This window comes from Salmo trutta, chromosome 18 (assembly GCF_901001165.1).
Source record: "Salmo trutta chromosome 18, fSalTru1.1, whole genome shotgun sequence".
NCBI lineage: Eukaryota > Metazoa > Chordata > Actinopteri > Salmoniformes > Salmonidae > Salmo > Salmo trutta.
The window spans coordinates 38,350,992-38,364,305 of NC_042974.1; the positions used below are offsets into that span (position 1 = coordinate 38,350,992).

General features: G+C 49.4%; 1 protein-coding gene across 1 annotated transcript in view; it reads left to right on the top strand.

The window, feature by feature from the left end:
- The window catches only part of LOC115152673 (muscarinic acetylcholine receptor M3-like), a 66,786-nt gene extending 64,140 nt beyond the window's left edge, over nucleotides 1–2,646 (top strand). The window contains exon 4 of the mRNA XM_029697414.1: nucleotides 643–2,646. Coding sequence (XP_029553274.1) covers nucleotides 643–2,539 — 1,897 coding nt within the window. The 3' untranslated portion in view covers nucleotides 2,540–2,646. The remainder of the gene's footprint in view (nucleotides 1–642) is intronic.
- Nucleotides 2,647–13,314: the final 10,668 nt, after the last annotated feature.

The following is a 13,314-nucleotide window of genomic DNA, read 5'->3' on the forward strand; positions in this document are numbered from 1 at the left end:
CTTGGGCAAGAGCCAGTAATGTTCTATTCTGTAACCTATCAGTGAGATTAACAGACAGGCCATGAATTCAGGTCGGATGGGACTGTGATTTATTTCACTGAGACACAGGAGCTGAATTTACATAATCGCCACCACCTGCATGCTAAGTCACACCAGTAGTCTGACAGGAGACGTTTCCAAGCCTTGGTGTTGTTTACAGCATTAGTGTAATTGTGTTTTTAAATATGCTCCTTACAATCAGATTGAGGCTCCGGATGCATCACAGAATGACATGTTGTGCTGCGCTGCTGTCTTGGCAATTTGCAAGATGTCATCACAGGAATATGTTTTTGTAATGGACCCTCCAACAAAAAATTGTCAAGATGAATGTGTCAAAATGGATTATTGCTTGTATAGTGTAACTGGGAAAAATGTTCATTTCAATGCATTTACCTGCAAAGGTTAAACACAAATTGTTTACAAACAAGATAGTTTGACTAGAAAAGTGGGTAAACTGTAAACACCTTAACTGCCAGTCTACTTGCAGTAAACTTAATTTTTCTATTTTAAACTGAGCAAAAATGTGCTGTTAGCATCACCTACTGGAGCGACTCTTCTCAGTACAATAGAGTGTAGTAATCTCTCTATCTGTGTTCTCCTCAGAATATGCCAGGACTTCATAATGAGCTCCAACAGCACAGACCCTGGCTTCTACCTGACCGTCAGCTCCCCAGGAATGGGCATTGACGACCCAGACACCAACGTTCTCCACAAGGACATCTGGCAAGAGCTAACCAGCCCCGATGACAATGACTCCATCAGTGGCCTCTTAAATTTTACAGGCTCGCACAACGAGACAGTGACCTCTCTGACCTATGACCCTCTTGGGGGTCACACAGTGTGGCAGGTGGTCCTCATTGTCTTTTTCACCGGCCTCCTGTCCCTGGTCACCATAATCGGCAACATCCTGGTAGTGGTATCCTTCAAGGTAAACCGACAGCTCAAGACTGTCAACAACTACTTCCTGCTCAGCCTGGCCGTGGCTGATCTCATCATCGGGGTCATCTCCATGAACCTTTACACCACCTATATCATCATGGGCCAATGGGCGCTAGGCAACTGGGCCTGTGATCTGTGGCTGGCTATTGACTATGTGGCCAGCAACGCATCCGTCATGAACCTGCTGGTCATCAGCTTTGATCGCTACTTCTCCATCACCCGGCCCCTCACCTACAGGGCCAAGCGGACCACACGGCGAGCTGGCTTGATGATCGGCCTGGCCTGGTTCGTGTCCCTGGTCCTGTGGGCCCCAGCCATTCTATTCTGGCAGTACTTTGTGGGGGAGCGCACAGTGCCCCTTGATAAGTGCTACATCCAGTTCCTCTCAGAGCCCATCATTACATTCTGCACGGCTATTGCTGCCTTTTATTTGCCTGTCACTATTATGAGTGTGCTCTACTGGCGTATCTACAGGGAGACGCAGAACCGCGCACGGGAACTGGCGGGCCTGCAGGGCTCAGGGAGCCGAGGCAGGGATGGAGAAAGGGCTCACTTCGTCCACCACCAGGCTGGGAGCGCCAGGAGCTGCAGCCGCTATGAGCTAAGCCAAGTTTCCCAGAAGAAGAGCCCCAGCCAGGCGCTGGCTGCACGCTTCCGCTGTTGGCCCATGATGCGCTTCTGGAGGCCTGGCAGCGCCCGGCCCGTAGATGGGGATGCCGACCACAGCAGCAGTGACAGCTGGAACAACAACAACGCTGGACTGTCAGTGGACCACTCGGGCTCGTCTGAGGATGAAGAGAGAAATGGTAGAAGGATGATGCCCCAGGACCACGCCATCTTCTCCATAGTGCTCAACCTGCCGGGGTTGAAGGCAGCCGTCAATTCCCACCTCACCTCCTGCGAGGACCTGGACATAGCCTCAGAAGAGGACCCCCTAAGGGGGGAGGAGGACAGTCGGGACAGCCTCTCTACCATCACTACCACCACCATTACTACCACCCCTGATGGGGCCAACACAGACACCAACAGCTACCAACAACGCTTTCCCTCCCGGATCTCCAGAGTCCAGTCCATGCCTGCCATCCAGACCACCAGAGTGGGGCCGCTCTCTGGCTCCCCTGCCACCACCACCAAATCACCCTCGATGCCGATCTCCTTCAGAGAGGCAGCTCTAGCCAAGAGATTTGCGTCCAGGGCACGGACGCAGATCACCAAGCGCAAGCGCATGTCTCTGGTAAAGGAGAAGAAGGCGGCACAGACCCTCAGCGCCATTCTGTTTGCCTTCATCATCACATGGACACCCTACAACATCATGGTGCTGGTCAACACCTTCTGTAATGGCTGCATTCCCGAGGCTCTGTGGGCACTGGGATACTGGCTATGCTACGTCAACAGTACCGTCAACCCCATGTGCTATGCCCTGTGCAACAAAACCTTCCGTACCACCTTCAAGATGATACTGCTCTGCCACTGGGACCAGCGCAAGCGACGGCGGAAGCAACAGTTCCAGGCACGGCAGTCCGTAGTGTTCCACAGGAGAATTCCTAAAAACTCAACGTAGTGAGATATAGAGCCAGTGGGAATCTGGTGATGAAGATGAGTCTAGAATCTGACAGCTCAGTGGATGGATGAGGCATCCTAAAGGTTCTGTCTGTGGTTTTTAACTGCACAGAGATTCACAAGGAGGCAGCCATGTTGTTGCTGTGATGTCTGATGTTCTCTGTGTAGCCATAATCTTCCCAGTGATATATTCCTCTGTTTCTTCAGGAGAGCTCCTGTCGTGAAAGGTTCCTCTAGATTGATCATTGCAGAGAAGTGCAGCTAAAAAGACTGACAGTGAAAACCAATAGAGCAAGGGCTTTAAATGCATTGGGGGGACAATTCAAAGTGCAATTGATACCTATGGAGATTATATGATGTAACATTTGTTATGGATTTGGGGTTTTCCATTTCTTACCATTTATTTTGTGGTAGTCAGATCTGTAATGTACAGAGCAGTTTGGGTTTTCAAAGTCAACTGCATCCGTACTGTAATATAGTATATAAAGTGAAGGCCAAAACATTTTGTGTCAATAACTGAATTTGATTTCTTTGTTATATATATGGGTTTTTTTTTACTCTGACTTCTGTACATTGCCTTCCACTTGGATATAGCTTTCTTGTGTCTTATAAAATGAGAGGATTTAAAACAAAACAGTGTCCTATTTGTGACGACCAGTTTTTCAACGTTTTTGGTTGTTTTTGTATAATAAATTGGTCTATAGTTTTTCCTCTATAGATTCTGAGCCAGTCTGAAAATAATTAATTTTGACTATTCTACGGCACTTCAATGAGCTGCTCGTGTTCAATGTGAGTTGTTGTTTACATGGTGGAGACAATAAGTGAATCAACTTATTCAATTGTTGTTTATGTTGAGAGTAATGGTATATCGCTATTTCTAACTTGATACCTAATGATTGATTGTACACTAAATAGATCAGTCACTATGAACTGTAATGTTTTGATTTATTAGATTATATTTGAAAAGGCTTCTCCATTTCTTCTCACTGGCTGTCCAAATGTAATTCCCTAACTAAGATATTGGTCTGTGGTCCCTCGATGAACCCTCTTTCTCCTTGAGGATTTAGCAGTGCCACAGCAGCATCTGCTGGATGAATAGAATTCTACACTAGTAACTTCCAGCTTACCTCCATCAGGGAAATGCTGTTGTGGGGCAATAAGTGGGAGATTGGGTGGGTCAATGTCTGTACTCTCCTCAACTCCTCTGTGCGCCTCGCCTCCGTTACCTGGAAACCGAAAAGTGTTAGTCATACAGTGCATCCAGAAAGTATTCAGACCCCTTCACTTTTTCCACATTTTGTTACATTACATACTTATTCTAAAACTGATTAAATAGTTTTTTCCATCATCAATCTACATGTAATATCCCATAATGACAAAAACAGGTTTTTAGACATTTATGCAAATGTGAAAAAAATAAACGTAAATATTACATGTACATAAGTATTCAGACCCTTTACTCAGTACTTTGTTGAAGCACCTTTGACAGCGATTACAGCCTCGAGCCTTCTTGGGTATGACGTTACAAGCTTGGTGTCACTACTTCCACCGAAGTTGTTTCCTCTCCTTGTTCGGGCGGCGTTCGGCGTCAACGGTCTTTTAGCCATAGTCGATCCACTTTTCGTTTTCCATTTGTTTTGTCTTGTTTTCCTACACACCTGGTTTCCATTTCCCTCTTTATTTGTTGTGTATTTAACCCTCTGTTCCCCCCATGTCTTTGTGTGGGATTGTTTGTTGTAAGTGCTTTTGCACTTGTTTACTGGTGCGCATTGGGATTTTCTACCCAAAGTCTGCTGTAATTTTATGCCGTTGGTTTTTGGATTAAACTGCTCCGGCTACTACCTAGTTCTGCTCTCCTGCGTTTGACTTCCCTGCCACCAGTTACGCACCCCTTTACACTTGGCACACCTGTATTTGGGGAGTTTCTCCCATTCTTCTCTGCAGATCCTCTCAAGCTCTGTCAGGTTGGATGGGGAGCATCGCTGCACAGCTATTTTCAGGTCTTAGAGATGTTCAAGTCCGGGCTCTGGCTGGGACACTCAAATACATTCAGAGACTTGTCCCGAAGCAACTCCTGCGTTGTCTTGGCTGTGTGCTTAGGGTAGTTGTCCTGTTGGAAGGGGAACCGTCCCCCCAGTCTGAGGTCCTGAGCACTCTGGAGCAGGTTTTTTATCAAGGATCTCTCTGTACTTTGCTCCGTTCATCTTTCCCTCGATCCTTTCTAGTCTCCCAGTCCCTGCCACTGAAAAACATCCCCACAGGATGATGCTGCCACCACCATGATTCACCGTAGGGATATTTTCAGGTTTCCTTCAGACGTGACACTTGGCATTCAAGCCAAAGAGTTCAATCTTGGTTTCATCAGACCAGAGAATCTTGTTTCTTTAGGTGCTTTTTGGCAAACTCCAAGCGGGCTGTCATGTGCCTTTTACTGAGGAGTGGCTTTCGTCTGGCCACTCTACCATAAATGCCTGATTGGTAGAGTGCTGCAGAGATCGTTGTCCTTCTGGAAGGTTCTGCCATCTCCACAGAGGAGCTCTGGAGCGCTTTTAGAGTGACCATCAGGTTCTTGGTCACCTCCCTGACCAATGCCCTTCTGCCTGGATTGTTCAGTTTGGCCGGGCGGCCAGCTCTAGGAAGAGTCTAGGTGGTTCCAAACTTCTTCCATTTAAGAATGATGTAGGCCACTTTGTTCTTGGGGACCTTCAGTGCTGCAGAATGCTTTTGGTACCTTTCCCCAGATATGTGCCTCGACATAATCCTGTCTCTGAGCTCTACAGACAAGTTCTTCAAACTCATGTCTTGGTTTTTGCTCTGACATGCACTGTCAACTGTGGGACCTTACATAGACACGTGTGTGCCTTTCCAAATCATGTCCAATCATTTGAATTTACCACAGGTGGACTCCAAGTTGTAGAAACATCTCAAGGATGACCAATGGAAACAGGATGCACCTGGGCTCAATTTCGAGTCTCATAGCAAAGGGTCTGAATTCTTATGTAAATAAGATATTACTGTTTAAATTTGAAATACTTTAGCAAAAATGTCTAAAAACCTGTTTTTGCTTTGTCATTGTGGGGTATTGTGTGTAGATTGAGGATTTAAAAAAATATATATTTTAGAATAAGGCTGTAACTTAAACAAAATGTGGAAAAAGTCAGTGTCTGAACACTTTCCGAATGCACTGTATGTAGGAGAGTTTCAATTTGTTAATAGGCAAACGGAGGAATTTGCTCCTCTCGTCTGGCCAGAAATCAAATTTGAGATTCTCCCATAAAATCCCATAGCTGAGAACAGATACAAAACTCAAAAGAGTCTGGTTAGACTAGCTTAGACCTGCTACATATGACATATGGAGCTGAATAGTGGTGCTTTTCATTTCAGTGATTTCCAAAATGGAACATTTCTATCAATTGTACATAAAGTTATTTGGCTGTGCAAACAGTGTGATTTAAGGTGATTTCTCTAAATGTTTTAATATCACACAGTGCTAAAATAATGTAATAGTTACATTTTAATATATTGTTATTATGTGATGTACAATGGTTCAGGCCTGAATGTGATGAATACTGTTCGACATTTTTTTGCTGTTTAAGTGTATGTATTACACTTAGGTTTGTAAAGGGATAGTGAAAGCAAATACCATACATGTACCACAGGCATGTTGAGTATGTGACATCGAGTAGAATAGCAGAATTCTACCATGTGGGGTAACACTTTATAATAACAATCAGACAGGCACGTTATTATAAAGTGCTACCCAATGGGGTATGTAAGCCAGATAATGATGAAAGATGAGAGAAATTATTCAGTGTCTGAATTGCCAATGGATATTTCAGCTGCTTTCAACACCATGTGCTACGGTGTTATTATACTCCTGATCAAGGGAGGTTTTTATGTTTGAGATGTGAACTACCTGAAGATCAAATGAATAACAAAATATTACTTTTATTGTTTTTTGTTACATTTCAAGTATGCTAATCGTATCCATGTTATGTCAATAAACACATATTTTTATTGACAGAAGATGGTCTGTATCATGTTTACCGGCCAAAAAACATTTATTTGAATGTTTATTAAATTGTATTCCTCCAGTGTCTGAGTGATATTTGTAATCATAGAAAATTGAAGATGACGACAGTGCAGTACAGTCCCGTAGGTCTACAGTACAATTTGTACAGATGATGATCGAATTGTTCGGGAAAAAGCATCTGTTTTAGCATATTAGAGCATTTCAGTTACCACCCCTTCCTCGTGGGTCTAAAAGCAAAGAAAGTAACAAAATCCTAAATAAATATATATAATTGGTTTGTATGTGTGGGGCGTTAGCTAAGATTGTTCTAAACAGAGTCAAGTATATATGTCCAGGCGGCCAGTCCTCAATTCTTTCTTGACTAGCACCATTGATTCTCACTGTCGATACAGTGAGGGAAAAAGGAATTTGATCCCCTGCTGATTTTGTACGTTTGCCCACTGACAAAGAAATGATCAGTCTATAATTTTAATGGTAGGTTTATTTGAATAGTGAGAGACAGAATAACAACAAAAAAATCCAGAAAAATGCATGTCAAAAATGTTATAAATTGATTTGCATTTTAATGAGGGAAATAAGTATTTGACCCCCTCTCAATCAGAAAGATTTCTGGCTCCCAGGTGTCTTTTATACAGGTAACGAGCTGAGATTAGGAGCACGAGTGTGCTCTGTATAAAAGACACCTGTCTACAGAAGCAATCAATCAATTTCCAAACTCTCCACCATGGCCAAGACCAAAGAGCTCTCCAAGGATGTCAGGGACAAGATTGTAGACCTACACAAGGCTGGAATGGGCTACAAGACCATCGCCAAGCAGCTTGGTGAGAAGGTGACAACAGTTGGTGAGATTAATCGCAAATGGAAGAAACACAAATTAACTGTCAATCTCCCTCGACCTGGGGCTCCATGCAAGATCTCACCTCGTGGAGTTGCAATGTTCATGAGAACGGTGAGGAATCAGCCCAGAACTACACGGGAGGATCTTGTCAATGATCTCAAGGCAGCTGGGACCATAGTCACCAAGAAAACAATTGGTAACACACTACGCTGTGAAGGACTGAAATCCTACAGCGCCCGCAAGGTCCCCCTGCTCAAGAAAGCACATATACATGCCCAACTGAAGTTTTCCAATGACCATCTGAATGATTCAGAGGACAACTGGGTGAAAGTGTTGTGGTCAGATGAGACCAAAATGGAGCTCTTTGGCATCAACTCAACTCGCCGTGTTTGGAGGAGGAGAAATGCTGCCTATGACCCCAAGAACACCATCCCCACCGTCAAACATGGAAGTGGAAACATTATGCTTTGGGGGTGTTTTTCTGCTAAGGGGACAGGACAACTTCACCGCATCAAAGGGACGATGGACGGGGCCATGTACCGTCAAATCTTGGGTGAGAACCTCCTTCCCTCAGCCAGGGCATTGAAAATGCGTCATGGATGGGTATTTCAGTATGACAATGACCCAAAACACACGGCCAAGGCAACAAAGGAGTGTCTCAAGAAGAAGCACATTAAGGTCCTGGAGTGGCCTAGCCAGTCTCCAGACCTTAATCCCATAGAAAATCTGTGGAGGGAGCTGAAGGTTCGAGTTGCCAAACGTCAGCCTTGAAACCTTAATGACTTGGAGATGATCTGCAAAGAGGAGTGGGACAAAATCCCTCCTGAGATGTGTGCAAACCTGGTGGCCAACTACAAGAAACGTCTGACCTCTGTGATTGCCAACAAGGGTTTTGCCACCAAGTACTAAGTCATGTTTTGCAGAGGGGTCAAATACTTACTTCCCTCATGTCACGACTCCTACCGATGGTGGCTCCCCTTCCTGCTCGGGTGGCGCTCGGCAGTCGTAGTCACCGGCCTACTAGCTGCCACTGATTTCCTTTTGTTTTCCCCCCTTTCCGTTATTGTTTGCACCTGTTCTGTGTTGGGCTGATTAGTGGGGCTATATTAGCCAGTAGGCCCACCTGCTCTTTGTGCGGGATTGTTACTCTGTATGTTTTGCTTGTGTACACGCTGATTGTGTTTTTGCGCTAGTGCGTGGTTTTGCGCCGACTGTGTTTGTCCCCTGTGTTTGGGGCACTTTGTTTTGTGTGCGCTCTGATCGCTGTTTGGGGTGGCTTGTGTTTTCGCCGTTGGGCTCATTAAAAGCCACTACCCTGTATCGCTGCTTCCTGCGTTTGATTCCTCACCCATTACGCCCAAGCCTTACAGAATCCCGCACCATTATGGAGTCAGCAGGAGCAGCTGCCAACCCCCTTCCCTCAATGGAGGAACGCGTTCTCCATCACACCTCAGTCCTCCATCGGATCGGATCCGCGAAAGGACCAAATGATGGAGAGGATGGACCGATGGGAGAGGAGTGGTCTCTCTCCACCTCCGGCTCCTCCGACTCAGCCACCTCTTCCTCCCACTGCGTCCGGCTCTGACGCGCTTCGTCTTGCGCTCCAGAGGGAGTATGATGGAGTGGCGGCTGGGTGCCAGGGATTTCTGCTCCAGCTCGAGCTGTACCTGGCTACCGTAAGACCTGCTCCCTCGAGGGAGGAGAGTGTGAGTGTCCTCGTATCCTGCCTGACGGGCCGAGCTCTGGAGTGGGCCAACGCAGTCTGGAATGGTCCGGACTCGGCGAGGGATCACTATCCGGAGTTCACCCTCCGCTTTCGGGCCGTGTTCAACCACCCTCCGGAGGGATGAGTGGCGGGTGAGCGGCTGTTCTACCTCAGGCAAGAGACGAGGAGCGCGCAGAACTTCGAGCTGGAGTTCCGGACCTTGGCCGCTGGGGCGGGGTGGAACGACAGGGCCCTGATAGACCATTACAGGTGTAGTCTCCGGGTGGACGTCCGCAGGGAGCTAGCTTGTCGGGACACCGCTCTCTCGACGAGATTATCGACATGTCTATCCGACTGGACAATCTGCTGGCTGCCTTCGCGCGGGCGTTCGGAAAGGGTCCTGTCCGTTCCACCACCGTGCACTCCCGACCCTACTCCTATGGAGTTAGGGGGGGCCGTACCGAGCGGTACCGGAGGAGGTGGCTCCTCCTGCACCAGCTGTGGTCGGAGAGGACACATGGCCGACCGGTGCTGGAGGAGTCAGTCTGGGAGTCGAGAGGGCAGGCAGAACACTTCTCGGTCACCCCAGGTGAGTCAGCACCAAACTCACCCAGAACCCCCTGTTAGTCACATGTTCGTATTAATTTTGTTTTCTGATTTTTCTACCTCTTCCCAGCATAAGGCGCTAGTCGATTCAGGCGCAGCTGGGAACTTTATGGATCGCGGACTCGCCATCAAGCTGGGCATTCCGCTAGTGCCGATAGATTCCCCGTGCACTCCCTAGATAGCCAACCATTAGGGTCAGGGTTGGTCAGGGAGGCCACGGTTCCACTGGACATGGTAACGCAGGGGAATCATAAGGAACGGATTAGTTTCTTCCTTATCGATTCGCCTGCGTTTCCGGTGGTGCAGGGGTTCCTTGGCTGGCTGATCACAATCCCCGGATTTCGTGGAAACGGGGTTCTCCAGGGGTAGTCAGAGGAGTGTTCAGGGAGGTGTATAGGAGTTTCCATAGGTGCCAAGTCGGTGGAGAGTCCAGACCAGGTTTCCACCGTGCGCATTCCCCCTGAATACGCCGATTTGGCGATCGCTTTCTGTAAGAAGAGGGCGACCAAATTACCACTTCATCGACAGGGGGATTGTGCGATAGATCTCCAGTTTAACGCTGCGCTTCCCAAGAGTCACGTGTACCCATTGTCACAGAAGGAGACGGTGGCTATGGATACATATGTCACGGAATCTCTGGTACAGGGGTACATTCGGCCCTCCATTTCACCCATCTCCTCGAGTTTCTTTTTTGTGAAGAAAAAGGAGGGAGGTCTGCATCCATGCATTGATTACAGAGGTCTAAATGCTATCACGGTGGGGTTTAGTTACCCGCTACCTCTCATCGCTACGGCGGTGGAATCATTTCACAGAGCAAGATTCTTCACAAAACTGGACCTCAGGAGCGCGTATAACCTGGTGCGTATTAAGGATGGAGACGGGTGGAAAACCGCATTTATTACCACATCGGGCCATTATGAGTACCTCGTCATGCCGTATGGGTTAAAGAATGCTCCAGCCATCTTTCAATCCTTTGTGGACGAGATTCTCAGGGACCTGCACGGGCAAGGCGTGGTTGTTTATATCGATGATATTCTGATATATTCCGCCACCTGCGCCGCGCATGTGTCCCTAGTGCGCAAGGTGCTTGGGAGACTGCTGGAGCATGACCTATACGTCAAGGCTGAGAAGTGTGTGTGATCCAAACGAGCCGTCTCCTTCCTTTGTTATCGCATTTCCACCACGGGGGTGGGGATGGAGTGTGACCGCGTTAAGGCCGTGCGTAATTGGCCGACTCAACCACGGTGAAGGAGGTGCAGCGGTTCTTAGGGTTTGCCAATTACTACCGGAGGTTTATCCGGGGTTTTGGCCAGGTAGCGGCTCCCATTACCTCACTGCTGAAGCGTGGGCCGGTGCGTTTGCGGGGGTCGACTGAGGCAAACAGAGCCTTCAAAAGGTTGAAGGTGCTGTTCACCGAGGCACCCGTGTTGGCGCACCCGGACCCCTCTCTAGCATTCATAGTGGAGGTGGACGCATCCGAGGCTGGGGTGGGTGCCGTGCTATCACAGCGCTCGGGTACGCCACCGAAACTCCGCCTCTGTGCTTTCTTTTCGAAGAAGCTCAGTTCGGCGGAGCACAACTAGGATGTGGGGGACAGGGAGTTGTTAACGGTGGTAAAAGCCTTGAGGGTGTGGAGACACTGGCTTGAGGGGGCTAAGCACCCCTTCCTCATCTGGACCGACCAGCAGAATCTGGAGTATATCCGGGCAGCTAGGAGACTGAATCCGTGTCAGGCAAGGTTGGCCATGTTCTTCACCCGTTTCAGGTTCACTATTTCCTATAGACCAGGATCCCTGAACACGAGGGCCGACGCGCTGTCCCTTCTCTATGACACTGAGGACCGGCCCATCGATCCTACTCCCATCATTCCAGCTTCTAGGCTGGTGGCACCGGTGGTATGGGAAGTGGACTCGGACATCGAGCGGGCGTTAAGGGTGGAACCTGCGCAGGTACGTGCCGCTTGGTGTCCGTGATCAATTGATTCGGTGGGCCCACACACTACCCTCTTCGGGTCATCCTGGTGTGGCGAGGACAGTGCGGGGTCTCGGGGGAAGTACTGGTGGCCCACCTTGGCTAAGGACATGAGGTTCTACGTCTCTTCCTGTTCGGTGTGCGCCCAGAGTAAGGCTCCTAGGCATCTCCCGAGAGGGAAGTTACAGCCCCTCCCCGTTCCACAATGGCCATGGTCTCACCTGTCAGTAGACTTCCTGACCGATCTCCCCCTGTCTCAGGGGAGCACTACGGTCCTGGTTGTTGTGGATCGGTTTTTTAAGTCCTGCCGTCTCCTCCCATTGCCCGGTCCCTCTACGGCCCTGCAGACTGCGGAGGCCCTATTTACCCACGTCTTCTGGCACTACGGGGTGCCGGAGGACATTGTCTCTGATCGAGGTTCCCAGTTCACATCCAGGGTATGGAAGGCAGTTATGGAGCGTCTGGGGGTCTCGGTCAGCTTGACCTCCAGTTATCACCCCAAGACTAATGGGCAGGCGGAGAGGGTGAACCAGGAGGTGGGCAGGTTTCTGCGGTCGTATTGCCAGGACCGGCCAGGGGAGTGGGCGAGTTGGCCCAGAACTCACTTCGTCACTCCTCCACTAACCTGTCACCCTTTCAGTGTGTTTTGGGTTACCAGCCGGTCCTGGCAACATGGCACTAGAGCCAGACCGAGGTTCCTGCGGTGGAGGAGTGGGTGCAGCGCTCCAAGGAGACCTGGAGAGCCATCCAGGAATCCCTGAAGCAAGCCAGTGGACGGCAGAAGAGAGGTGCTGACCACCACCGCAGTGAGGCCCCCGTGTTCATACCGGGGGACAGGGTCTGGCTCTCAACCCGGAACCTGCCCCTCCGTTTGCCCTGCCGGAAGCTGGGGCCGCAGTGTGTGGGGCCCTTCAAAGTCCTGAGGAGGATAAACGAGGTGTGTTATAGGTTACAACCCCCTTCCTATTACCGTATTAACCCCTCGTTTCATGTGTCTCTCCTCAGGCCGGTGGTAGCTGGTCCCCTGCAGGAAGCTGGTCCCCTCTGGACATCGGGGGGTCCCCGGCGTACAGCATACAGGCCATTCTGGACTCGAGGCACCGGGTGAGGGGCCTGCAGTACCTCGTGGACTGGGAGGGGTACGGCCCAGAGGAGAGGTGCTGGGTACCGGTGGAGGACGTCTTGGACCCGTCCCTGTTGAGGGATTTCCATCGCCTCCACCCGGATCGCCCTGCGCCTCGCCCTCCGGGTGGCCTTCGAGGCCGGTGTCAGCGCGCTGCGGGAGACGCGCGTCGGGGGGGGGGGGGTACTGTCACGACTCCTACCAAAGGTGGCTCCCCCTCCTGCTCGGGTGGCGCTTGGCGGTCGTCGTCGCCGGCCTACTAGCTGCCACTGAATCCTTTTTGTTTTCCCCCTTTTCCGTTATTGTTTGCACCTGTTCTGTGTTGGGCTGATTAGCGGGGCTATATTAGCCAGTAGGCCCGCCTGCTCTTTGTGCAGGATTGTTACTCTGTATGTTTTGCTTGTGTACACGCTGATTGTGTTTTTGCGCTAGTGCGTGGTTTTGCGCCGACTGTGTTTGGGGCACTTTGTTTTGTGTGCGCTCTGATCACTGTTTGGGGT